The 27810-nt window shown below is 34.4% G+C and overlaps 1 protein-coding gene across 3 annotated transcripts in view; it reads left to right on the top strand.

Moving 5' to 3' along the window:
* Window positions 1-27362, top strand: part of Dpyd (dihydropyrimidine dehydrogenase) — an 816845-nt gene extending 789483 nt beyond the window's left edge. For all 3 annotated transcript variants that reach the window (XM_003478953.5, XM_063254705.1, XM_063254712.1), the window contains 3 exons: window positions 5526-5669; window positions 22767-22907; window positions 26002-27362. In XM_003478953.5, coding sequence (XP_003479001.2) covers window positions 5526-5669; window positions 22767-22907; window positions 26002-26172 — 456 coding nt within the window. In that variant the 3' untranslated portion in view covers window positions 26173-27362. The remainder of the gene's footprint in view (window positions 1-5525; window positions 5670-22766; window positions 22908-26001) is intronic.
* The last annotated feature ends 448 nt before the right edge of the window (window positions 27363-27810 follow it).

Raw genomic sequence — 27810 nt, 5'->3', positions numbered from 1 at the left:
TTCTTGAAAGTCATTTCCTTGGTCTGCAGGTTGGATGAGTGCTTTACTGTTTGATGGCAAATGCACTTTTTTGATGTTGGAGTGAAAGTCATCCATGAATTGGGGATAACCTGATACATTGTCAAAAGAATGTTGAAGGAGGAATCTTTCTCCAAATAGTATTTCTCTATTCCTAGGATAAAGTGGTAGAAAAACCAGTCCTGGAAGATAGCCTGGGTAACACAAGCTTTGGAGTTATTCTTCCCCACAATGGATAAAGAGCCCTTGGTTATGTTTTTGAGGGCTTATGGGTTCTTAAAATGGTAAACCAAGAAAAGTTTTAGTTCCCTGTTAGTGGGTGCATTGCCTCCAAACAACAGAGTGAGTCTGTTCTTTGCTGCTTTGAAGCTTGCGATCATCTTTTGTTTTTTTCTGGCATCCTCTTCCAGAACAGTCCTCTCTCGTAGATGTTAAAACCCTGTTGGGGTAAATAAACATCTTCATCAATATCTTCTCTAAGTGTTCATGGAAATTCTTGGGCAGTGGTGTGATTTTGGAATCTCATCACTTACTTTTACATCGTAAAATTTGGCTCTACCCTTGAATTTGTTAAGCCATCCATGGCTGACAGTAAAAAATGCACTTTGTTAATCAGAATTTTTCTTCAAGTCATCATACTTTTAGCTTTTTCCAAAACAAGCATTAAGCTAAGTGGGATTCAATGCTGATGCTGATCCTACATCCACACACTAAGAAGTTTCTCTACCTCCTCTATCATTGTACTTTGCATTTGGCTGTTTTGACTTCCCTGGCACAGCAGACTTTACATGTTCCAGATCTTGCCCTTGTTTTTCAGAATTGTGCCACACTGGTTGAACAATTCACACTATAGGAATGAGTGATGTCTACAATCTTTTCACTTAGGTCCAATCTCTCACTTGTTTTCACTTTTCTTTCTATGGTTGTTGCTCTTCACTTCCACATCACCAGTGCTTTTCTTCTTGCTTCTGGGCACCCTGGGCTCTCACTGAGCACTGTACACTACTGTGCACTGTTGTACTGAAAAGCGAGCGGCACAACTGTGACCACATCCAGCAGACACGTGAGCTACTGTGAATCTATGTATGCTTGTAATAAGAGGTCCATACTTATCTGTGAAAGTTAACTCAAATGTTTGTAAATTGTGAGTACATAAGTTCAATAACTGGAAATGCTTTTTATATTATTCAGTTTGACTCTACCCTTTAATGAATAGGAAGAGATACTTATAAACTTCATAGTGATGATAACTGCACACATACTACATGGATATTATTTAGCCTTTCATGTAATACAGGACTGTTCCTGGCCCAGACTGCACATTAGTATTTGCATTTGCTGAAATAATATCAAAAGACTGATAAATAGTATTTTGTGTCATTTGAAAAAAACAGATCAACTTTTAGGTGGTTGTGGCATACGTATTATTTGTGTATATCTTATCCTTCAATCTGTCAGTATATACACCTATGTACACACACACAAAGGAGATAGAGTTGATGTGTGTATGTGTGTATATATCAATATTATTAGCATAATATTTTCTCAATATTAGCATAATTTGGTGGTACTGGGAATCGAACTCAAGACCTTGTGCTTGCCAAGAAGGTGCTTATGCCATTGAGTTATATCTCTAGCCCCTCACTCTTACCATTTAAATATCAAATAATTACTTTTCTTGCTGTATTTGTTAATCAGATAAGAAAGTATAATTAAGAAATAGAATTAGTCTGTAGCAGTACTATAGATTCCTGCTATTAGCCAAGATACTGCCATCATCATAAAATTATACAATTTAAACCAAATGATAATCAGGGCCTGCTTCTATTAGGAACAAGCATCCTGTACTTCGTAATATGCTCAATTACCTTTTGATTGATCCATGAATAAATTATAATCCATATAAACTTCTTTACCTTAAAGCTTTGCTGGCTTAAGGTATCATTGTTGATTCATTATGTTGTCACTTTCTATCGGCAATGTAATGCTTTTTATATCTGGAGAGAGACAGTTTTAGTGTGAGATACTGTTATCTTTGAATGAGTGGGATTTAGCTTTTCTGGTAAGACCAGATTCATCTATGATGAATCCCTGGAGAAAGTACAAAAACAAAAATCTCACCATTTCTGTGTTTAGTTCAGCTCATCAGTTATAAAGCAGCTTTTGATACTCCTAAAGAACTTTTTCCTTTGGTTAAGAAATATGGCATGATGTTCAAAACCTCTTGTGCTCAAAACCTCTTGCTCTGAGGTACTGCAGGCTACAACTTTTTCTGTAGGAAAATAATGAATGAAGAGGGAAGCTCCTGCTGCTGCCACTGTCAAGCCCTGCTGCTTCTCCTCCTTCACTGGGAAATCAATTAACTCTGTGTTCTGGTAGAGATTTGAACTAAATGCTTTATTAATCATCACTGATTCTACATACACACAGTGAACAACGAATGCATTCTTCCTCACTCTTTTTTAGCTTTAGGGTTTTGTTTGTTTGGTTGGGCACAATCAGAACACAAATGTAGCCTAATTGTGGTATGTGTACAGGTTATCTTCTGAGGCAAGAAAAAATGGATCTTTTTATATTTTCAGAGTGCTTAACTTTTAAAACATTCAATTCCCCAAAATCCTAAAGCCACTTTAGTGCACATATTTTACGAAATTACTTAAGTTTTTATAACTAATGAGGAATGCACAATGCCTATGGAAGCCTTGAAATTTTGAAAGTTACCTTCAGCCACTGGACCGTCTACATGGCAGGGAGGAATTGGATGTGAACCTAATCGGGTTTGACGGTTGAAAAGTAGTCATTGACATTTAATGTATGTGTGCTTTCTTCTTAAAGAAAAACTGGGCAGTAGTCAATCATACAGAAACCTACAGAAAATATCAGGCTGCTAGATGTTTACCCTGACTGTTTCCCATTCAGTACCAAGAGATTCTCAAATAGTTGTTATCATTGGTATTACTGTTGCAATAATTTGAAATCATGTGTTAACTATAACTATATTCTTTTTTTATTTAAGTAAAGAAAATCTAGCTAGAAACAAGTCTCCTTTGATTTGCTTTTAAAAGTTATAAGAACTTCCTTTTGAATAGTCTTGACAAAACTAGATAAAATTAATGGCACCAAGTAATGCTAAGATCCTATCAGAAGATCAGATAATGACTCAGGGATGTGTCAGCATAAGGGATCTCCTGGAACAAAAGGTCCTATATTTAAACAGTTACTCATTTGTGATAATCTTCATGAATAATAGATCAGGATATAGGTGTCCTTAAGGTAAGAGGAAAGCGAGTTCTGGCAAAATCTCTATCATTTGACTCATGCTCACCATCAGATGAAATGGTATCTGGATCCAAGGAGGTCATTTCCGCAGTACCAGATGTAATGTCCAGTACTTCATCTGCCCCGGGGGAAAAAGTCTTTCTTTAGGAGGACATTTCAAACAAACATTACTGTTACTTCCTTAAGGATATTTACAAGTGGGATAAGTATTAAGATTACTCATTTTATGCTTTTAACAAGCTAGCCTCATTTACTTGACAGTAAAATAGATGCAGAATATATTTCCCTCACATCACACTTTTCATATTGCTGCAACCTTTAATATTGTACAATGTGCGAAACACAAAATATGGAGAAGGTTTGAATTATTTTTTTAAAAATAATTCTTTAAAAATAAAATAAAATATTTGTTTTATTAAAAGGCATATTACCATTAATTCCCCTCCAAATAGTCCTCTTTACTCTTTACTTACATTTATCTCGTTATTCACACTACTTTCTGAAGCAGTTCTAGAAGTTCTATTTCATGTCTTCAAGTGCACTGTCATGGCCACTTTGATGTCCTAAACTGATTCAAAAATATTTACCTTTCGCGGTCATTTTGACTTTGGAGAAAAGCTGCAAACCACTGGTGCTAGATTCAGTGGGTAAGGTGGAAAAGGACATGTTGTGATGTTTTTAGGAACCTGCAGTACTCAACAGCATTATTCACCATATTTTGATCCTACTCCGTAATGATACTCATGAAAGAGGACTTTCAGGATTGCTTTTGAAAGCAACTAGAACAATTTGATAAGTGTGTTCTGAGTGAGGAAAAGTATTTTGAGAGAAATTAATCACAATGTGTCTCTTAGTGTAATTTTTTTAAAATTGTAAATGCTTACCATGTATTTTGATCACACTTTGTGTATAAATTAATTTGGTGTTCATAACATTGTTCATTTCGTTTTGACTTGTTGAGAAAATTTTGTTAAATTGATCATGGGAGTATGCACATAAATATGTTTTTTGCTAAAAAAAAATTTCATTTTATTCTCCAGTCTGGCTTGATTGGAATATAGTTAAAGTTTACTTTACTACTTTGTCAAGAACTCTAGAGAACCAGAGATCTCATTTTCCTGACATTATGCAATCTGGCAAGTAGGAGGTCAGAGTTTTGAAACAAGTATGATTTTTCACTAAAGCACCTGTTAGGTCAGAGATCAGGATGATCTTGTAGTGTTGTAGTTTTGCACACCTCCATCAGCTAGATAAACCATCTTATAAAACAAACCGAACAATTCCAGGTGACAGGCTGACACAAAACATTTGGGATTTTATGGTGTCTATCATAGGCAGTGTGTCAATAAAACTGAAGATCAAAGGTTCTAGAAGAGGGGAAGGACAGAGTGAAGAGGAAATAATTGCAGGATAATGAATGGTATGAGGGCATTTTCGTGTTAACTTGAAACCACTTAGCATTTTTTCATGATACACAGGTAGCTTTCTAAATGAACTTTGTAAAGTACAATTGAATAACCTTGAGATTTCAAGCTATGATGTGATCTTGAATACCGATAGGATCACTTAAGCACTGTGACATAGCCTCGGCTTTCACTTCTATTTTTGCCTCCTTCATGTAAAATAAAATTTATTTTCTGTTCAGGAGAATCAATATTTTTACCATTTTTTTAGCAATTCCAGTAAATTGCAATCAACATTAGTTACAATCTTTAAAGAGATGTAGTAAGAATTTGAACACAATAAAATAAAGATACAGATTAGAACTTTGGCAAAGTACCTCTGCTATTGACAGAAGCATTTATCAGGACCTACAGCTATGGCTGTATTGTGTTAAAAACTTGATGAAGGGGGAAAAAAGCATCAATAGGCTTCACCTTCTGTCTATACACGCCAAACAAATGGTTTAACTAATAGCTATTGTTTTAAGTGAGTGGATTTCATTCACCATTGTGAAATTCATCCCATTTAGAAATGTATTTTAATTAACATTTGTATCCAACATACATATATTTGGTAAAGGTACTGTACTCTTGTGTTTTTTTTTTAATAACATAGATTCTGATACCTAGAAAACTAGTGCTCTACAAATGGGTGAAGATCCTGTAAGCATGAAGGAATCCCCAAACACACATTGGTTTGTCTTTTGGTATTATTTATGTGTTTATTTTCTCTCATCTTCCTCTTCTCTGAGCTAACATGCCTTCTTATTTGTGTTTTCCCTTTAGAAACTGCCAAGCTTTGGACCTTTTCTTGAACAGCGCAAGAAAATCGTAGCAGAGAACAAGATTAGACTCAAAGAACAAAATACAGCTTTTTCCCCAGTTGAGAGACGCTGTTTTGTCCCCCAAAAGCCTATTCCTTCCATCAAGGTAAAATTTAAATCTATTTAAATATATCTCTTTCACTGTTCAAATATGCTAACGCAGCTTATGTTTATTTCATCAAATGTATCCCTGGTTTTTGTTTTGAAAATATTCTTAAAGCTTCTAGAATTCTATATATAGAGGAAATAGTGTTTAAATTACAGAATAGCATCTTATTTGAGTACTTTAAACTTTTATTTGTGTAACATACTTTTCAGAACACTTTCAGATATGTGTTTCATGGAACTCTTGGTATTAAATGTGTCAGGATATGTTAAGATAACTTCTTTGTCTTCTCATAGCATTGATATCACTATGATAGCTTGTATTTTGGCAAAACCTTCCCTGGTTTGGCCTTAAGAAAATGTATATCTTCATTGCCAGGAGATTATTCTCTGGTTAAAAGCTATTATTAAATCAGAATGATGCATGTTACTTGCCATGATTTTTTAAAAACCTTTTTTATTCTGAGAGAAATATATATTCATATTCAATTATAATAAATGATACAGAGTGACAACATTCTCCCTCCACTAAGTATGCCAGTGTCAGTATACTGAAAAATTGTATTCCAGTATCACAATGAGGATATTGATCCAACCTACCAATCCTATTCAGATTTCTCTAGTTCTAGTACTGTTCGTGTGTGAGTGTGTGTGTAAATGCAGTTTTGTCACATACTTCACAGTTAAAATAGAAAACATCCCATCACCACAAGGGTTCTTCAGGTTGCCCTGTGGGAAACAAACCCCCTTTTTTCTTTCCCCTTCTAAGTTGGAAATGTTTAAAATGGTCATAATGCAAAAAGGGAGTGTTGTTGGGTGGCCTTCTCTCTGAAGTCACTATCAGTGAAATATGGCCTGCAGTTACTGAAACTGATTCTTCTGTTCCCATGATCTGTTTTTCTGTTGAAGCACCAGCTGAAATGCTCACTCTTAGGGGCTATCAAGCAGACCTCACTATCTCTAGTGACAGTCAACTAGAGATTAGAATTCTTAAAAATTCTATCTGTCAGGGGAAAAACATGGTCCTTATGCTATAAACAGTAGCGTTTAGGCTGGATGTGGCAAAATTTAAGCAATGTAAAGTAGTGAAAGAAAAAATGGAAGTGGTTGGTCACAAACCCTACAAGCACTTCACATGTCATAATTCCACATGAAACGAATACTTGGAACTTTTACCAGAATGATAATTCCAAATAGTCCTTTGGAAAGTTTACTGTTAAATTATTTTTGTACTGCAAAAAGGGTGGGCTGAACAGAGATGGGAAAAATAAGTAATTAAAAGTCCATATCTTGAAGCCTTTCATAAGCCTTCTGACTCTACCACTGTAATATTTGATTTAGGGTTAAGTGGGGATTCTCCAAGCCTTGTCACTCTTAATTTGAGTTAAATGAAAGATACTTATTTCTAAGAATACCTTCTTGGTGTGTAGACATTTTAGATGAAACATGTTATTTACATTTGAAATAAGTACTAAGTGATTATAAAAGAATGTTCATCTTTTTCAGACCTTAGTCTTTTAGTGAATGTACTGATAACATAAAAGTAAAACAAAAACAGAGAAACAGAAAACTATAATCAATGAATGTACTGATAATGTAAAACAAAAAGAGAAAAAGAAAACTATAATCAATTTTAAAATTTGTAGTTTATTAGCTACTTTCCCCTACACCCCTAAAAATTCAAACTCAGAATAATTAAACCAAAGAAATATGATGATAAAGGATTTTTTACATCAAGAAGAGACAGTCTTATTAAAAATAGTACACACTTAATTGGGTGGTGTGGTACATACTTATAATTCCAGCTACTTGGAAGGCTAAGGCAAGAGGATGTCAGTTTGAGACCAGCCTGGAAGACTTAGCAAGAATCTATCTCAAAATAAAGGAATAAAGGTTAGGGGTGTAGCTCAGTGCTCTCTAGATTCAATCACCAGTACTTCAAAACACACACAAACACCACAGGTTTATATTTATTTCTTAAGTTGTCTCACCTGAAAGGTTATCCAAAATGAAGTGTTCTTGGTGTCATTTGGTGTTACTTAAGCCTCAAGACACGGTAGATACCATTCTACTATTACCGAAGACTACATCAGTGCAAACATATTAAAAGTAGATTTTCTCAATATCCACTAGACTTTTCAAGACTTTGGCCTTCCCAGAAATTCCATAGCCATTCCACCTGTTGTTATTTATGGGAAGATGATGTGTCTTGTGGAAAGCTCAGAACTAGCTGGTAATTACCCCCATGGGAATGGAACATTTTTATTTTTTGTAAGTGCAATTATCCTTTTGGAAAATAAAGCAATGTCATTAACAAATGACTTCCTGCTTCAACTTGATTTCTACAATCCTTTGTGTAGAATGGAGAATGGCATATATTTTAGAGCAAAACAGAAAGTATGGAAGACTGTGTTTTCCCCCACGTATATCCCTGGCTGGGTCTGTCTTGATTTCTGATGATCCTTGATCTCTAGATTATGATGTTTTTATCAATAGTAACTTATGTGATTGCATCTTTTATTAAGAGTCTCCTAGCAAGTATGTCTCACTCATACTCCAAGATGATTTTCCAGCCAGGAAGAGAAAAAAATTTTATCTCTAACCAATCATAAAAGCATGTAGCAGCTACCAGCACTAACAAGCCTAGAAGTGCTATACATGCTATGTTTGATTCTGAGAATACCTGAGATAGACACTTTACCCCCACGTTAGATGAAACATGTTATTTATATTTGAAATAAGTACTAAGTGATTATAAAAGAATGTTCATCTTTTTCAGACCTTAGTCTTTCAGTGAATGTATTGATAACATAAAAGTAAAACAAAAACAGAGAAACAGAAAACTATGAATGTGAGATTGAAAGTGAGATTGAATAATTTGTTCAACTTATTTAATAAACAAGTGACAGAATGAAGGAATGGGTATGGAGTTGGGAAATCCTGACTCAGGAGATTCACAGGATTGCCTCAAAAGAGGGGATGATTAGTTAAGTTTGGAACATTTTAAGTTTATGAAATAGACCTAAAGATGGTCATGGAAGAGAAGGTCTTCAACATGTAATAGTATGAAGATAATTCCAAGAGAATTGAGACAAACGCGTTACATCATGGTTTTGTAAATGATCATGTGATTTAACGTAGATATCTAATAAGAGATTTGTAAAATGAAATCATCAGACAAGAATTTTCTTTCTCTTTCCCTGTTCCTTCTTAACCTTCTATAGTTTCATTTTTTGTTTTGTTCTATTTTATACATAAAGAGCAATGTAAAAATTAACCCAGATCCTACCAACTACTACTAAAATTTAGATTTATAAAATTATATCTTTTCTATTCTTACATGTAGAACACAAAACAAACTATTGATTCTCTTTTTACATTATTTAATGGTACTATGCTTTTTAATAAAATGAATTATTTGTTTTTAAGAAGAACTTGTTAAATATTGTTAAAGAAATATATATATATTAAAAACACAATCATAGGGGGCTGGGGATTTAGCTCAGCGGCATAAGTGCCTGCCTTGAAGCAGGCAGTCCTGAGTTTGATCCCCGGTACCAATAAAAAGGAAAAAGACAAAAAAAAAAAAAAAACCCACAATCATTATACAAAAATCTTTGTGGAGACTTCTGATTGTCTTCTCAAGAAAAATTACTAATAGCGACATTTTAGGGATTTCATACGGTATTGTGAAATAATTTTCTAGCAGGATTGTGCAATTTTACATTCCTTGCAAAAATTTAAGGGGATAGTTCATTAACAATTCTATTTTTAATTTTTCTTATTGTGAAACTAAAATAGTATTTTATGTTCATCTTAAATTTTAAATGTTTACATACTGGTAAACTCAGCATTTTTAATGTGTTTTTGGACAATTTTTTTCTTTTTTGAATTGCTGCTTATTTCTTTTGACCAACTTGCTGTTGGAGTATTTACCTTTGTCATAAAATTTTGTAAATTTTTACATATTTTAAAAAATAGCACTCTGTCAAGTCTGTTTCATACATATGTATGTCTAAGATTGCCATTTGTCTCATAATCTGTATAGATAATTTTACATATATATAAACAAAAGTGTTTACATAATTTTTTCTGGAAAATATAATTTATTTTCATCTTTATAGTTCTTTAGTTTAGACTTTTGTACAATAATATTGAATATTCACCCTATCTAATTCTTTAGAATTTTAATATTTATGAAACTTTATAATTAATCTAAAATGTCAAGTATTATGTTAGTGTTAGTTTTTTCCCCAAAGAGATAATAACTCCAGTATATTTGTTTGCTAATTTGTTTATTGTAATCTCAGTGGTGTTTTGATTTGAATTTCTCTAATTGCCAAAGATGGTGAACATTTCTTCATCTATTTTCAGGCCATTTGTACTTCTTTTAGAGAAATGTCTATTCATTTTGACTCCCTATTTTTATTGCATCTTCAATTTTGGGGGTCTATGTTTTTTTGTTCTTTATATACTGTAGATAGTAGTCTTCTGAGAAGTAGCTTCCCATTCTATAAATTGTTTTTTCAGTCTATTGGTTGTCTCTGCATCAGCTCTAAATCTATGTATTATTAATAATATTACCATTTTAAATGACTCTTTTCATCTCTCAAATTATAATTCAATGACAAAACATAAATTTCATTGCTTACATCATGTTCTAATTTTCTATCCCTCAAAAGTTTCTTACTTAAACTTTTTGAGATTCAAGGAAAAATGAACTAAGCAGGTTTTTTAAAAATTTAAAATATCTAGACAAATTCTAATAAAGATGTTTGATTTTTATAAACAGCTTTATGCAATTGGCAGCTGTTTGTTGAATAAGAAACAGTGAAGTAAAACCTTTACAAATAAAAATTTCTAATGACATCTAGAACTCTAGGTCACAACCCAATATGGTGCTATATATTGATACCTCATTTATTATTTTAATGCTTTGGTAAAGAAAAAAGTGCTTCTTGTCCTGCAGTATTGGTTCTTTACTTAGACATATGCTATATAGCCCTGTTTTCCTCTTCAAGTGAACCAAATATAAAAGAGAAGGGAAGGTGGATCTTGCGGATGAGAATATAAGTTCAGGAAGTAGAACACGGCCTTGTATGATGAAGATGGAAATGGTGTTTTGTTTATATGGTAATAACCTAGGCTTGTAGAGGACACGAGCTAAAGTTGCCAGAAAGAGAATGATTAAAAATTCTGTATTCTGAGCAAAAGTAATGAAGTCCAGACTATGCACTAAACCATTTGGAATAAGAAGAGTATTTTAGTCTTTTTTTGTATTGGTATAATAAAATACCTAAAACTGGATAATCTATAAAGAACAGAGGTTTATTTAGTTCACAATTCTGTAGGCTGAGAAGTGCAAGATAGGAAAGCAGCCTCTGCTCAGCATATGGTGAGTACCTTTTTACTGTATCATAAAACAGTGGAAGGCATGACATAGCAAGACAGAGTGAACACAGCTCAGGTCTCTCTTCTTGCCTGTATGAAGATACCATGCCATCATGAGACCTTCTCTTGTGACCTAATCTAATACAATTACTTCTCAAAGGACTCATTTCCAAATACCATTAACATATGAATTGGAGGATTCAATTTCCAACACATGAATCTATGAGGACCACATTCAAACCATCACAAAAGGGACATCTTAGGAACTTGGATCTGCCAGTGCCATTTATTTCTTAAATACTCATTTTTGTTTGTTTTGAGGCAGGGTCTCACTTGCTGTGTAGTTCCGGATGGCCTAAAATTCACTATGTCATTCAAATGGCCCTGAATGCATGGCAATTCTCCTGCTTCAGCCTCCCAAGTAATGGAGTTATAGGCATACAACACTATGCCAGCTAAATACTCGTATGTTTAACAAATGACCATTAAGAAGTCTTAAAGAATTATTTTGTTAATTAAAATACAAGGGAAAATTTGTAAGATATGAGCAGAATGCATTTATGGTAGCAGAATTTCCTAAATGAAGCATAAGACTACTCTGTCACACTGACTGTGTACATACAGTGACACTGACAGTAAGGAGCTGCATAGCCTTGCCTCAGTTACCTAATCTGTGAAGTGGAAATGATAAAAGTATCTGTCTCCTAGAGTTACAAATCTGATGATTTGAGAAATGCTTTCTGCAAGGTGTCTGCACTAAGTAATCACCACTATTAGTTAAAATATTAAGAATGGTCAATTAAAGGACAGGTTAGATGACTATTTCCATTTTGTGTATTAAAATGCACTCAAGAATGAGGAAGAATACACAAACCCCTGGAGGCCAAGTAATATGGAGGCTTTGAAGCAGCCAATTTATTTTCCAAAACATCTTTATTATATAAGACAGCAGTGTGCTAGAAATTGAGCACTGAATGAACAAATAAGCATGGCAGGTGCAACCTCTATCCTTACAAAGTAGACAGAAACAAACGTTGCAGTAAACATGAATTACATTTGTGATATGAGCTTTATAGAAAGAATACAGGATGTATGATATCTCTTTAATAGAGATCTAACTAAAGTTAAAGAAACCAAGGAAATCCTCCCTGTAGAGTGACATTCAAAGAGTTCTATAACTCTGCAGAGATTATTATATAAAAGGAGCAAGAAATATTCCAAGTGAGCCATAATGTGGTCCTGTGATTAGTCAGTGTCCATGATGGTGAAAACATGGATAGATGAATTGATAAAATTTTATTGTTGTCTCAACATTTAACAACACTCATTATATTGAAGAATAAGAGATAGTGTAAAGAATAAGGGAACTAAGATGACTCAATTATTTATAACTCCATTAAAACAAAAAAATATAAGTGATCAGGCTTTTATTATTGTGCCTTTAGTTTTGGTGGGGTTTTTTGGTGATGGATAAAAGTTTGGATTGAAGGGTATGATAACTGATATACTTATGGGAACTGCAGGCATTTCTTGATAGATATAATGGAAAAAGAACAGACATTACAACTTTCGATTGTGTGCAAGGCACAAGATGGAAGAATCACATATGTTTTATGTCTTATCTGCATAATATTCTGTGAAGGGATTAAGGGTTCTGGGGAAGCAAATGAGAAGAAATACAGAAATAGGCAAACAACTGGAATAAAACAGTGGCTTGGAGGAGAGCAAAACAAGGAAGAAGCCTCTCTCATGGTTCTCCCATGAGGACCTGGTTCACAGGATCAGAAAACACCAGTTGTCTCACCCAGGACACCATCTAATTGTTTCACTTGGTCTCTTAAGACACAGTGCCTGAGATTCCAACTGATAGCTGGCAACACTAGTCATACTCATCTTAGACACATCTCTTCATCCATCCAGGAATTTTTAATGCACAACAGCTGTGTTCCAGGCACTGGCAGTCTAATAGTAAGCAAAAGCCTAGTTCTCATGAAGCTGCCTGTTAGTAGGGACAAATAGACAACCACAAAAAGCAAGTGAATATAGAACATGCTGGATGGTGACAAGTGTTACAGAAAATGCATAGCAGGAGTCAGAGACTAGAAATCCCTATGGAGGACGGTCAGAAACACTTGTCTCATTAAATGGCAATTGAATAAACGTGTGAGAAAGTGAGAGCATGAACAATGCAGATATCTGGGGGAAGAATAGTCCACTCAGAAGAAAGAAGAAGTACAAAGGCCCTGAAATGTAAAAGTTCTTTGTGGGAAACCACGGGGACTTTTGGAAAGGCAGAATGGTATGGTATGACTTATATGTGCAAAGGGTTCTCTGGCTGTGGTGTTGACTGAATATCCACAATGAATAAGGACAGAAGCAGGGAGACCAGTTAGGAGGCTGTTGTCACAATCTGGAGTGAGATTGGCAGGAAGGGAGAATAAATAGGAGATAATGTCAAAAGGCTTCAACTTCATTGTTTTAAATGAAAGCGTGTGTGTGAAAGTGTTGTGTACTGCGTGGCAGCTCTATTCAAATGAAAGGAGCCATGGTTATTTTCATTTTCACACAAGTCTCTTGCCCCTTTGCCCATTATTTCAGAACCTATCTGTATAATGTAGCTATGTGGCTGTTCAGTCCCATTGAAGTTAACAGCCGTGATGCCTTTAAGAGTCACTTTCTTTCTGCATGCCTGTGAGATCTTGTTTTTTGTCCTTTCGTAGTTTCTAGCTAGCACACACCCAGGCACACCATGAATTTCCCTCTTGCTGCTTCATTATTGCTTCTGTGTTTTCGCTGCTCTTGACACACTATTCTTTTCCTTTTCCCCTTTTCCTGGAGGGCCTGGGTAATCTATTTTCATGCTTAATATTTTCTCTGTCCACCCATCTGTTTATTTTAGCTTGTTTCTTCCCTCCTCTCTGCTGGCCTCTTTATAGATTGTTCTGTTCGATAGTTTAAACTCCATGACACTGCTTTGTTTATCCTCTCAGCTACCACAATATATTATTCTCCATCTATTATAGAAAGAGCCCCGGTGCTCCCTGAAGTTAACTAAGCCCCTCTTGTCTGAACAAGGTTTTCAGTCATGCATTCAGGTCTCTAATCTGTCCCATCTTCCCTGTTTATGGGTGTGACAATATTATTTCTGAGCAAACCGTGCTTAATAGGTCTCATCTTTTGCTCTTTTCTCCTTCTAAATGCCTCATATATGATTTAATGGTCTATTGCTTCAGAAGTGGGCTCCGTCAATCAGCAAGTATTTATTGAGTGCTATGTGACCAGTGTGCTCAGGACAGTGGAAGAGGCCAAAACTGTATAGGCATGGACCAAGGCTCTGCGATTTTTGTGATCTCAGTGGAGATGTCCCACTAATGTATATTTATTATGCACTCACTGCAACACAAGAATTGTGCTAGAAACTAGGAATACAACATGAATTTTAAAAAGAACAAGTATCTATCCTTATAGAGCTTATAGTCTGACAAGGGAGAAAGACACATGTTAAAAATTATTTACAGTTCAATCAAATATGTACAAAATGCTATGGGAACACAGAGGAGTAAAAGGGATTAGCTCTGTCATGGGTAATTGTGGGAAGCTTCACAGAGATGGTGATATTTAAAATGGAGTTTAATAAATTAGTGTTAATTAAGCAGAGAATTAATAATAAAAGCTAATATTTATTGTGTTCTTATGAGGTTTCAAGCCTTGCAATGTGCTTGTAAATGAGCTCATTTAAGCCTCACAACAAGTCTACAAGATACAAGATACTTGTGTTACTCCTTTTCTAATGATTAAGAAATTGGCAGATAACTTGCCCAAGATCACATAGGTACAAAGATGTCAAAGTCAAAGTTTGATTCCAAAGTCTAGTTCTAGAAACTAGGCTCGTAGATACTATTCTCTCTGTCTTTCACAGAAAAACAAAACAAAATACAATGTGAGCCAGGTGATGTTTCAAGCACCTCAGCATATTTGCACACATAATGTTCAAACATTGTAGCATGCATCTGTAGAACCTACATCCATACACAATCCCAGAACCAAACATACAATACTATAAAGGGAACAGTTCCTTCTTTTGTTTCACAAGAATCCACAGAAAGGATAGAACTGAGAAGCAATAATGAGGAATTAAACTCAGTTGTTTGATAAGTATTAGCAACGTGACTCAAAAGAGCATACAGTCGGACTCATTTCAAATACAGCATCAAAAGACATGATTCCCAGTGTTATGATAACTAGAAGTCTTTGCTAAGTAATGTGCTATTCTGCATCCACTTGACGTATGGGAGCTGAAACCTGACCCCACAGGCCAAGACTCCTACCCAGCTAATCTGCAGCCCCAGGAACAGCCTGGCACCCAGGTGGCCTTCTCTTTGTCAATTTCATGTCTTGACACAACATTCACCAGAGCTAATGACTCTGTGGAGTAAACAAAAAGAAATAGATGCTGAGGAAGAAAAGGGTAGTCAAAAACAGTGCGAGAAGGCTAAAGGAATAGAATGAGATAGAAAAAAAAGAGACCTGCCTCATGAAATGGGTATACAGATGAGCCAGGACCTTCTGAAGAAACCCCTGACATATTCCACAGGTTCACTGTACTAAAGAAAAGAAATCAGGCATTGCCTCTTCTAGCAGGTCCTTTTGTCTCCTTACTGAGGACAAGTGATGTGACAGTGTGCACATTTGGCCCAGCCAAATGAGAAACATGCTTTATTCCCAGGCAGCAAATAACAGAGACTTGTGAGTCTGCCAAGACTTATAAAGTCCCATGACTGTTCCCCACTTCTATTGATATATATGAGAATAAATTCTCATTCTCTTTATGAAGCTAGGAATGTTTCTCTAACGTCTTTGAATTTTGGGTGGGAAAATGAATGGTTGAGGGCTACTAGTGATGTTTTCATCTCTTCTTCCTGCTGCTGCTAGTACGAGATGGACTGCATCTCATAAGACTGGCAAGACGGTGTTGGCAGGAGACCCGTCAGCCTGATCGAGTGGTTTATTATTTCAATTGAATTGTGAAAGGAAAGAGAAAAGTACTCAGATAAAACTGTAAGACCATATTAGATACAAAAGAGCATAAAAGGGATGGCACAGAAAGAAAAATAGCACAGGACTTGCCCAAGCAATTTTTAGTATGATACCAGAGAAACAGGCCAGGGGCAGCATTAATATTCTCAGTTGTCTGTACACCAACAAATGGCAGATGAAAAATTACCAAAGTAAACTTTAAAAACTGAACAGAATTTGGTAAAAATAATCTCTTAAATCTTGTGGGGTTTTGTTAGGATGTGACTCCTGATGGAATGTGACAATGGAGAGATTCGCATTGGTTAGGATATTTAAGCCTAATAGTACTGAGGGTGGAGCAGCATATGAAAAAGTTATACACTAGCCTAGAAATTCAAAAATATAGGGGCTGGGGATTTAGCTCAGCAGCATAAACACCTGCCTTGCAAGCAGGTGGTCGTGATTTCGATCCCTGGTACCGATAAAAAGGAAAAAGACAAAAAAAGAAAAAAGATATAAAGGTAGAGTACAAAGGAAAGAGCTTCAGAAAAGTGAATGAAAGAAAGCAGAAGTGTTATCTTGCGACTATGCCAGAGACTTTTTAACCAGATGATTAATATAGATGGGGAAGACAGAGTAGTGATGTGACCCCATACAGAGTTCCAATGAAAATCCCACACCACTAAAGGCAAAAACCTGGAAAATTATTCAATTTCCTTGTTGCACATTTAATCTCAAAATAGAAAAATAGAGAGGGAGAGAGAGAGAGAGAAAGAGAGAGACTGAGAGACAGAGAGACGGAGAGAGAAAAGACAGAGACAGAGGCATAGACTAACAGAGAGACACAGAGAGGCAAAGAAGGACAGAGAGACAGACAGAGACAAAGACAGAGAATTCATATATTTGGTTATTTCTGGCTCTGTATTAAAAAAGAAAAGAAAAGAGAAACCTGTGGACAATGGCAGCTAAAGGAATATTGCCTGAAAGGACCATCCTATGTTAAGTTTATTAGGCCAAAGAAAGGAAGTCTAAATTTAGATATACAAGTGCCTCACCCTTAATGCATTTACTCCTAGGAAGTTCAGAGGAAACAACAGTCAGTAACTCCAAGCTGAAGATAGATCACAAAGAACGAAATGATGTCATATAGAAGTTTGATAACATAATCAGTGAGTTTCACAAGCGTAAGAAAAATGTTAAGCATTTGGATAACTCACTGTTCTATAGTCCTATGAGAAAAGGTACATCACATTACTAATGATGAACATAAAAAAATGACATGAAGATTTAAAGATGGTTAGAAGTACTAAAATTCAACTGTTTTGTGCTTCCAGAAAATATTAGGAAAAATTGAGATGTAGTTTTGTCTATTAAAGTAAAAAAAAAAAGAAAAAAGAAAAATATATCCATTACTTAGAGCAGATGGCATATTGTTACATTATAATGAGAGAGAACTGTTCCATTCCTATTATGTTTCCTGGCATCCTCTTACAGTTCTTAGAACTGAAAAGGGTATGGAAAACATATCTGAGACTTAGAGTCCAAGATAGGGAAAGAGATAATAAAATCACACTCAGCTTCATTAAATCAACATAAAACCAAAGTGTCCTTCAAAGCCTGATCCCACCCTACATGGAAAGAATACCATGATCAGGACACAGATTTGCACTGAATCAACTGTAGTCCCACAAGGTTCACCTATCTGTCTCACACTAAATTCTCCCTCACACCTTACCCTCTCTCACCACTTTTACTTGCTTTTCTCCTATCTCTTTGTCTACTTGTTTCTCTGACACTTTCTGACCAATCTACTACTTAATTTTCTGGATCATAATTTGTCTCTGCCCTCCCTTTTCAGCGTATTTAACAGTGTCCTCACCAGATATCTACTGAATCCGAGCTAAACACTCTGTTTTCTAAGTGTATAGTTACCTCCCTACCTCTTATAGTGGAGAGCATTAAATGGGGAACATAAAGAATAAAATCATCCTGTATTTTGAAAAGCACTCATGTATGAGATTTCTATACCACACTGCTGAAAAATAAACATTGCTCTAGGTTCTTAAAAAAAAGAAAAAGTGAATATGGAAGGGTTTTCTTATGTATTAGAGAAAAAAGAGAAATTGACCAAAAAGATTGAGACCTAACCCCTGTGGAACTGTACAAAGATCATTAAACTTTTGACTTGGGAGCATTAATAAGGGAGAAGTTATTAGAATCAGCATAAATGCAATGAGGGCAAACCAAATGATCTCATTTCCTGTTTTGATAGGTTTATTAGGCAAGGAGTAAAAATGGAGTAAAAAGATAAGAAAATGTGACAATGCTAATGGTACAGATAAGGAGATAGCTAAGTGATTAAACAGCTACTTCCAAATAATTTAAATAGTGAATTATTTTAATTAGAAGGCTAGGGACTGCCCACAGGACATTGTCCTTGGTCCTTGAAGTGCACCTACTTACCAGAATTGTAAAAAGTATCCTACTTAAATGTGAATATTTGCAGCTAGAAAGAACAGTTAACATGCTAGATAACAACTGTAGTTCGAAAACACTTCAATCATCTATAAAAAATGATGGGTCAAAAATTGATAAGTTTATATTAATCATGATGAAGGAAGTATAAAACATCAGAGATGGGGTCAAATCCCTCTATCTCTTCATTGGTCTTAAACTTTGTATCAAACAGAAATATTGACTGATATATCTTTTTTAAAAACAACTTTTGATCATCCTGAACAAATAATTGATAAATATATGATTGTGGGATTCTGTAATCCTTTGTAAATCTACCTCTGTGAACACAAACATTAAAATCGAATGTGTCATCTCACTAATTTAAAGGATTTGGCATCACATTCTCTGCACATACATCTAGGCATAAACATTTCCAGTAATCAAGGATGACTGAAACAGATTGCTCAACCTTTGTATATCCATACCCTGTGTGGAATAACGGCTGCAGGTTCCCTAATTTCTGCAGATAACTATCCAAGAGGGACTAGACAGCCATATGTCCTTTACTGATTACATGCATCTTTCAGCAAAATCCAAATTTGAAGACGTGTACTCAGAGGTATTCTAAGCTGACAGTATATCAGCAGGCTTTGATTTTTAAGCAAATGTCCACATCTTCAACCACATAGAGTGGTAATTCATTTTCTTTGATAGCCTTTATCAAAATGGTTTAAAATACTTTGTTATTCTTTTATGTCCTCAAAATCAAAAAAAAAAATACAGTTGTCCTAAAGAACCATGGCAAATGAGGAATGAATTTTTAATGCCATATGCTAATAACTTCTAAAGACTCCAAAGACCTTTATTTTAAAAAGAATAAAATGTGGTTTCACATTAAACAATAGTGTATTTAAGTAACAAGAAATCTCTAATATCAAGTAAAGGGCATGTTTAATCTATGCAAAACATGGACTTGTTTCTTACAATAAAATTTCTTACACATATATATTCATTTGCAAAAGCTCTATAAATTAAATACCTGTCTAAAGAGGACCCTAATTAGTGACTTTTAATATTTATTGGTGATTTCAGTCATAACAATCTGATTCAGTAAAACAATTGCCTTGAGTGCTTTACTAGATTGAAAAATTACGTTCTAGCATACATAATCTTTCAGTCATATATTTGCCTCATTTATTTGATATCTTAAAATAGTACAAAAATATTAAAATATCCAGATTGCTTGACTAGTCTTTGCATGTAAAATGTTCACATTAGTAAAAATGTTCAGTAAAATATTTCTTATCCTATCTATGTTCCTACTATTATTACATTTAATGAATAGATATACAAGAGACACATTTACTTCACCTAATTTTTTGAGTGCCCCAATGTTTGAGTGATCTACAGGGACAAGAAAATACTACATGATACAAAGGCAAATAATGTCTACTAAAAATACAACACAAAGGAACTAGATGTGGGCAATATCTATAACATGAAGCAGAACATTCGAAATTGAGAATAAGAAATTAGTCAGCATATCAATGTTCTTCTTATCATGGTATTTAAAACAAGCGTCATTGGTCTGAATCCTTGCTTGATCACTTACCTGATTTTATATGTTATAGTGAAGTCACCACATCATCCATAAAATGAGTGAGGTTTCAGGAAAAAATTATGTGTTGATCTATAAAATAGTAATATTTCAGAAGTTATCAATGATTAATTTCATATAATAGCTAAAATATAATCCATCAGGAAATAAAGAGGTGGGAAAGAAGGAGAGAGAGAGAAGGAGAAGGAGGAAGAGAAGGAAGAGAGGAGAGGAGTAAGAAAGGAGGGGAGGGGTAGGAAGGTACAGAAGAGGAGAGGAGAGAGGAAGGAAGATCTTAATATTTAGTTAGAAAAGAAGGAAGGATTGAGGAAAACATCATGAATTGGTGACCTTTGATATATTTTTGAAAGATAAGATTTTTCTAAGCAGAATTGGGAGAAAAGGATATTTTAGAGAGAGGATTTAAGCATAAAATTGGATGGATCAGGTCACCTTCAGATGGGTTACTGGAAAAGTATATCTAATGGTAAATGAAATGCATAGTATTTGGAAGTAAAAAAGAGATAAATAAAAGACATCTTGGCAGGAAACCTAAGATGTCAACATGGAAAGTCCACGTACTTGATTCAACAAATTTTCAGTAAGGATTTGAGAAATTTATAACCTTGATTAAGATGGCACCATTCTTTAAGGTAGAACAGAAAACAAAAGCATATGAAAATAAAACTTGCTCACATAGCATCTTACAAAGACATGGAAAATAATTAAAAGTTAATGAACATTTTTTGAAGATGATGGTAGACATACAAAGAGAATTCAAAAGATATTGCAGGTCCAGAACTCAAAAGGTGTAAACACGGATAAGATATGGAGCAAGGAGAAATTGCAGTGAAACCAAACTCTAAAATTTTAAGACTCCTGATTGGAAAAAAAAATCTTAATTCTAATCACAAACTTGAAGAAATATGAAAGAAAATCCAAATTTGTGTTCTTAATGAGTTCAATGAACTGAGAATTTTGCAGTACCAATTTCCAGTGACAGTACTCATCATGTAGCTGATGAATGTGGACTTTGAGCTTCTGAGAGCAACTCAGAACAGAGATAATTGATTTGGACATGAAGTGCCCATCAATAAACAGTTGAAATTATCACTTCAATGTGTTGAAAAGAAAGTATAGGAAAGAGTGCTGGAAGTTACCTATCTTTAGCATGAGAGTATACAAATGAACTGTATAAATAATGTGAACTCTATCTCAGTTTAAAAACTCATGGTAAGGAGCATGCTGTCATGTAGAACTCAAGTAGGAAAAAAGTAAAGATGGTTAACCAAGGTCATAGAAAAGACATACAGAAAACAAAATACCAAAGAGAATATAAAAAGATGGCCTTAAATGAGAGTCATTCCTCTTGGAATATGGACCTTGAATTCAAACAACAGATTCTCATTTCAAAACTTAAAAGCAGAGAATCTTGACAGCATACTAATTTGGCAAACATTGTTAGATGCTTTCATTTTGTTTCTTGAAACAAAATGTTTCATATTGTTGATGAAACATTCTCTGCACTTTACGTATTCAGCTTACTTCCAATTAATATGAAAAACAAAGGGATGTGCAACTGCCTGAGAGATCTTGAGTGGTGAAGGAAGAAAATTCCAATTCTTTAAAAGTGAAAGAACATCTATCTGATTTAACTACTGGATTGATGGGTTAATTAACATAAATTAGAATATTTTAATATTGAAATACATTCTTAAAGACAAGATAAGTGAGTGATATCAAAGCATATTTCTGAATGAAAATTTATGGTCCAAATGTATTGATATAAATGCATAATATACATATTATTCCCTAATCATTTGCTGTCTAATGTGTGTGCATAACATTTTATCATTTTACCTTCCTTTTAGAACGTTCAAGGTTAAAAAGTAAGGTGCTGCAACTGAAATTACATGTTTATTTCTGTCCCTGGAAACTCCTTTCTTGGTCATCTGGTAGAAAAACTTCTCAAAAAGTTAATTATGTCTTATTTTTAAGTTAAGCATACATATTGCCCCATTTCAGAAATACTTAGGCTATGATTATTATAGAAAGCTTATATATGAAAATATAATACCCCAAGTCTCCTATGTTAGCACAATTCAGCATTATATACAAAGAATGATGAAGATTGATAGCAAATGTTTAAATTTTTCAAAAAATTATTACAGTAAAAGACATTAATCTCAGTGAAAACTTTTTCCCCTCACTTTGAACATACTTATCCATTCTTGACACTGTCTGAAGCAGTTCTTGGAGTCCTTTTTTAGGACTGTCTTTATAAGATATGATCAAAATTATGGTGAATGCTGCTTTACATACTGTCCAGTAGAAAGGCAGGCTGGTGAAAACATGGTGGTCGTCGTCCACTGCCTTTACAGAACTGACACTGTGTAACTTCTGGCTCCACTCAAAGTTAAAACATGAAAGATAAATATTTTGAATCAATTAAGGATTTTAAGGTAGCCATGACAGCAAGAGACAATGTTTTAAAGAGGAACTAGACTTCTGTGGCATTTAGGGTAATAAATTTTCTTTAGTTTAAACCATATTTTCTAATCATACTCATAGAAGGAAATTATCAGATGGAAATGTTTTAAAATAACCACTGGGAATAATTCAATGCTTGTCTATTAGGATGTAATTGGAAAAGCACTGAAGTACCTTGGAGCATTTGGTGACTTGAGCACCATAGAGCAAGTCGTGGCTACGATTGATGAAGAGATGTGTATCAACTGTGGTAAATGCTATATGACCTGCAATGACTCTGGCTATCAGGTAAAAACTCTTGCTGAAATTACGATGTATTAAAGCAGCTTTCTTCTCATTTTGATGGCAGCAAATATCTTCTGTTGCTAATTATGTGATTCAAACCAGATGTGACAAATATTGCTTTTTCTCAGAAGTACATCTTTCTGTTCTTTCACCTTTGAAGTACAGATTTTTTTTCTAAGGGAAGTCATAACTTACACTCACTGTTCCATTATTAGGTGCATAGTATTACTTTAATATCATTTCATTACTCATAAAATTGGGGCAAGCCCTAGGGAAAGGAGATAGTCACATAAAATTATGGACATTAGGAAAGTATTATGTGTAGTACCTAGGGAAAGGAAAGGAACTCCCATTTATTGCTATTATTCTGAAAGTACTTGATTCCGCAGCCTAGAGAGAATTCTCTTTTTGTATTAATTTGGGTTTTACTGTAGTAAGGAATGAAAAGCACTTTCCTACCAACTGGTTGTGAATTATGTCTCAGGAATGCCTTCATAGCTGGAAAAGCGAATGAAATATATTATTGCCACATGACGTGAGTCCTACGTACTTTCCAGATCATCACTCCTCAGCTGAAAGTCTGACATGGGATAGAAAACAGGAGCAAGCCCCTCCTTTCGGATGGGCAGTCCTCCTGCAAACATGTCCTACGAACTTTCATGGATTTGCGTTTCTTCACGTATTCATTATGCTGTATGTGTCAACTACTCTTTTAGTGGAGTCAGTGCAACTATGGCCTTGAACTAGTTGAATTCTAGAAATAATTTTTTAAAAGCTCATAGCATTGCCTTTAAATATAAATTTTTCCTCAAAGTCTTGATTTGGTGAGAAAGTAAACAATAATTTCTAAAATACAGACTTTAAGAAAAAGTAAATTTTAAAACTTAAACTACTAAAAATTGCTTAAAAACTATACAACAGTGTTGTTTTATGGAAAATGTGAAACTATAAAGAAGTATAAAACCAAATATAAGATTTTTTCAAGAAATTATAAATGAAATTTTCTACCTAAGTAACAAAATGTCCTTTTAAAAAGTGAAATCCTACGACTATGACAGTGTTAGGGTTTTAATGTTATAATTCACATCTTAGAAGTTAGAGCTCCCATCCTAAGATTCTAACATTAGTACAACACAGGCAGTACAGTTCCTTTTACTGAAGAAAATCATAATTGTGCAATAGAAAACATTAGGAAAGTCCTTTGACTCTTCAGCCTCATAGTGAAAAATAAACAGTAAAAATCTTCAGTTGAACTTAAAATTTGTTTGTTTACATATCTTCAAAGTATAGCATTTCTAAGCATAAGTATCTTCAATTTGTCAATAATTTCATTGAATTGCTTCTTATAAATAAAGATGTAGAAAAAGAAATCCTTTTTATTCATCTAATCAGCAATCAAAATGTTTTAACAAACATATCAGAAATTCTTGTGGACAAATTATTTTATACTTTGTTGTAGCTACAATTCTTGTTCAAATATGATTGTTTCTTAAAAATCAAACAAATGTACATTAAGCAGCCTATCCTAATTTACTATGAAAAGACCATTTTCTCTTTTATTCTCATAAAAGTAGAAAATAGTTATGATTACATGTAACCATGTTTGACTGAGAATGTTTTAAACAAGAAAAACAACCAAATGCATGCATTCAGCTCTCTATATCCTCAAGTTTCCCATCCATGGATTCAGCCATCCTTGAATCTTCAGGAAAAAACCCAAACAGAATTTTTCTTGTCATTATTCCTTAGAAATACAATATAACAACTATATACATAGCATTTTCTTTGAATTAGTTACTGTAAATGCTCTAAAGATGATTTGGGAATGATATACATAAACAAAATACAAATACTATGTCATTTGACGTAACAGAATTGAATATTCATGGATCCTGGTATGCATATAAGGTCCTGCAGTTAATTAGCAATGGGTACCCAGAAATGACTGTATATATTCAATTGAATTTAACACAAGTATGAAATGGGAAAAAATAAGTCACAAAATTATTTGAAAAATGTAAGATTTTTCAGACTTGACCTCAAGGAGAAAATAGACTGAAATATTTACTCTCCCTCTTAGTTTCCCTCAGCTGCCTCCTAATCTCTCCAGATTCTCAGTGGAAGGACAGTGTTTTTGATGAAAGTGAGCATGAGCTTGCTGTGTACCCTCTGCTTCCACCACATGTCTCCACATAGCTGCCCCCGAAGTGCTTTCTGGGTAGAAAAGTCTGTATCATCCGCTGACAACTTGTGTGTTAGTTCCAGCATTAAAATGTTTCTAACACACACATAATCATTATAAGTTTTATTTTTAAAAAACTTCATTTCACACTAGATATTGTTACTGATTATTCTACATTGCGTTAAGTGGGAGGAAGGAAGGTAGGCAGGCAGACTGGAAGGAAGTTACACATTTCTCAAATTCTTTTGCAGCTTCACGGCTGGTGGCCTTTCGCTAGTGGCCTTGCTCTGGTTCTCAAGGCTACAGAGTGTCAGGGCTGGAACTGGATACCAGCACTATTTAGTGCTTTGTCCCTGTCATGATGATTCAATGCCTAGAACTGGCTAGGAAGTCCTCAAAACTCAAAGTGGCATTTAAACCACTTTTTGTCAACTGTTTGCTTCTATAAACTGCATACATTATCCAGTATCCAATCAGATGTGTTCATTGACCTACCCGAAAATAACACTTTTTCATAAAAAATGTGAGAAGGAAAAGGAGAATGTGTGACACCACCCCAAGGTCTTCAAATAGAGAACCCTGTCTGCTAGGACCTGCTGGAGCTGAGCTCTGTGCAGAACAAAGAACACTGGAGAGCTACTGTGTTATGAAACCTTTCCTCATACAATGAAGGGAGATGCCTCTAAGGAATGTTAAACATTGTTTTTAATTTAAAGGGATTTTGTTTCTCTCTCGCTGGTCTCATTTTTTTTTTTTCTCCCACCAGTTCAGCCGTTGCTATAGTTTCACTAACATGCTGGACGTAATTGTCTCAGAGTACAGTTCCATTGCAGTAAGAAAAATGTTGATGCTGAAATGGGGGCATTCCTGACCTTGGTGGACGGGGGCATTAACACTCCCTATTTCTCTTCACAGGCTATCCAGTTTGATCCAGAAACCCACCTGCCCACCATTACTGACATGTGTACAGGTTGTACTCTCTGTCTCAGTGTCTGCCCTATTATCGACTGCATCAAAATGGTTTCCAGGACAACACCTTATGAACCAAAGAGAGGCTTACCCTTAGCTGTGAAGCCAGTGTGTTAAGGTGATTTGCAAGACAGTTGCTGTGAACTTTGATGTCACCTACATATGCTGATCTTTTAAAATCGTGCTTGTTGAGTTCTTTCCGAATTAAAAATATGTATAATTTCTAAATAAATTTCTAAATTTAAAACATGCATAGTGGCAGTGACCAATTATTGGTCAGGAAATGAAATAATTTTTTTTTTCTGAGGATGGCTGTTAAATTACTATGGAGTAGTTAATTGGATGTTCACTGTCTGTTGTGAAAAATTAACTTTTTCATGGCAATTAGTGTGACAATTTCCAAATTGCCCAATGTTGTACTCCATCTTTAATTTCTAATTGTAAGTGAAATTAAGTATTTTGAAACAAAGTATACCGTGGCCTACTAGAAAGTGTTTCCAAGGAAACGTCTTATAATTAAAAATTGCCTGTAATTTTTATACTGTTTCCTAGAAAATGTAATTAGTTTCACAAAGTATGAATGAAGAAAATCAAATAATTATTTAATATGTCAGGAAAAGAAAGGCTAGAAAAGTATTTGTAGAACTATGTGAAGGTCCTCTTCACTGAAATGGCTTCTTTTTGGGTGCTAGATTCTAAAAACCAAAATATTTACCAACTAAATACTATTTACCACTCATGCCTGAGATAGCTGTCCAAACTGCTCACCAGTGAACCACATGACATTCTTCTTTAAGTGCTTAAATTATGTTCTTATTGAAATAAGATATGAGGATGGAGCTCTGGCTAGTGGCACTCTTTTCCTGTGCTCAAATCTGCTCTTTGCTTTTTAATAGTAACCTTCATGATTATAGCAATTAATATTCAAACAAAGCCAAAATTATACATTACTGAGTCACATACTTCATTACTCAAGAATGAAAAATATAATATTGGTAAAATATATCCCATGTGCAAAACCACTTTGATTACTTTTATATTTTAATGTTTATTTTTAATATCAAAGATAATGGAATAAATATATTTTTCTGATATTGATAAATATTTTCTGTTTCTCTATTTTCATAATCAATAGCACTATATTAAATTCATGTATCTCTTCATGGAATATTTTCATATGAATACAGAAGTAGTAAATCAGACAATAATCTGTAGCATATTTCTATAATAAATGCAAGATCTAAAAATGCTATTTATGAAAAATTTTTGTGATTTAACAATATCAAATAAAAATAAAGCATTTTAAATATGGTCTTTTTTCGCCTTTGTTGCAAATACAACCTCATGTCAGTGACTTAGATTTTGAGGTAGAACAGATTTGGTTAGGTCTACAGTGAATTCTACTCAAATGTATATTAGTGCAAAGCTAATGAGAAGTGATGACAATCTATTTCTTCAAATGTTTTGTTTCCTGTCACTCTTACATTTTTTTTCTCTATTGAATCCAACTCTGCCAAAATGCATTTTCCACGGGAAGGAAGCTAGGTTTTCTGTAATAGTCAATGGGCAAAATCAGGTAGGAAATATCCATTTGTGTGAAGATACCATCCTAATTCTAGGAGATAGCCATCATTTAGTATCACTTGTTGGAGAGGCCTGAGATATTCATGACTCATACAAACTTCCTTCCTTTGCACTACGGTGATGGTATGGGATTGTAACTTTTGGAAGTGGTAGCATTTATCAAAGACTTTC

Source organism: Cavia porcellus, unplaced genomic scaffold (genome assembly GCF_034190915.1).
Source record: "Cavia porcellus strain 051 isolate PalLab524CR breed Dunkin Hartley unplaced genomic scaffold, mCavPor4.1 scaffold_1, whole genome shotgun sequence".
NCBI classification, from domain to species: Eukaryota; Metazoa; Chordata; class Mammalia; order Rodentia; family Caviidae; genus Cavia; species Cavia porcellus.
This window is presented reverse-complemented; position numbering and strand designations above follow the sequence as displayed.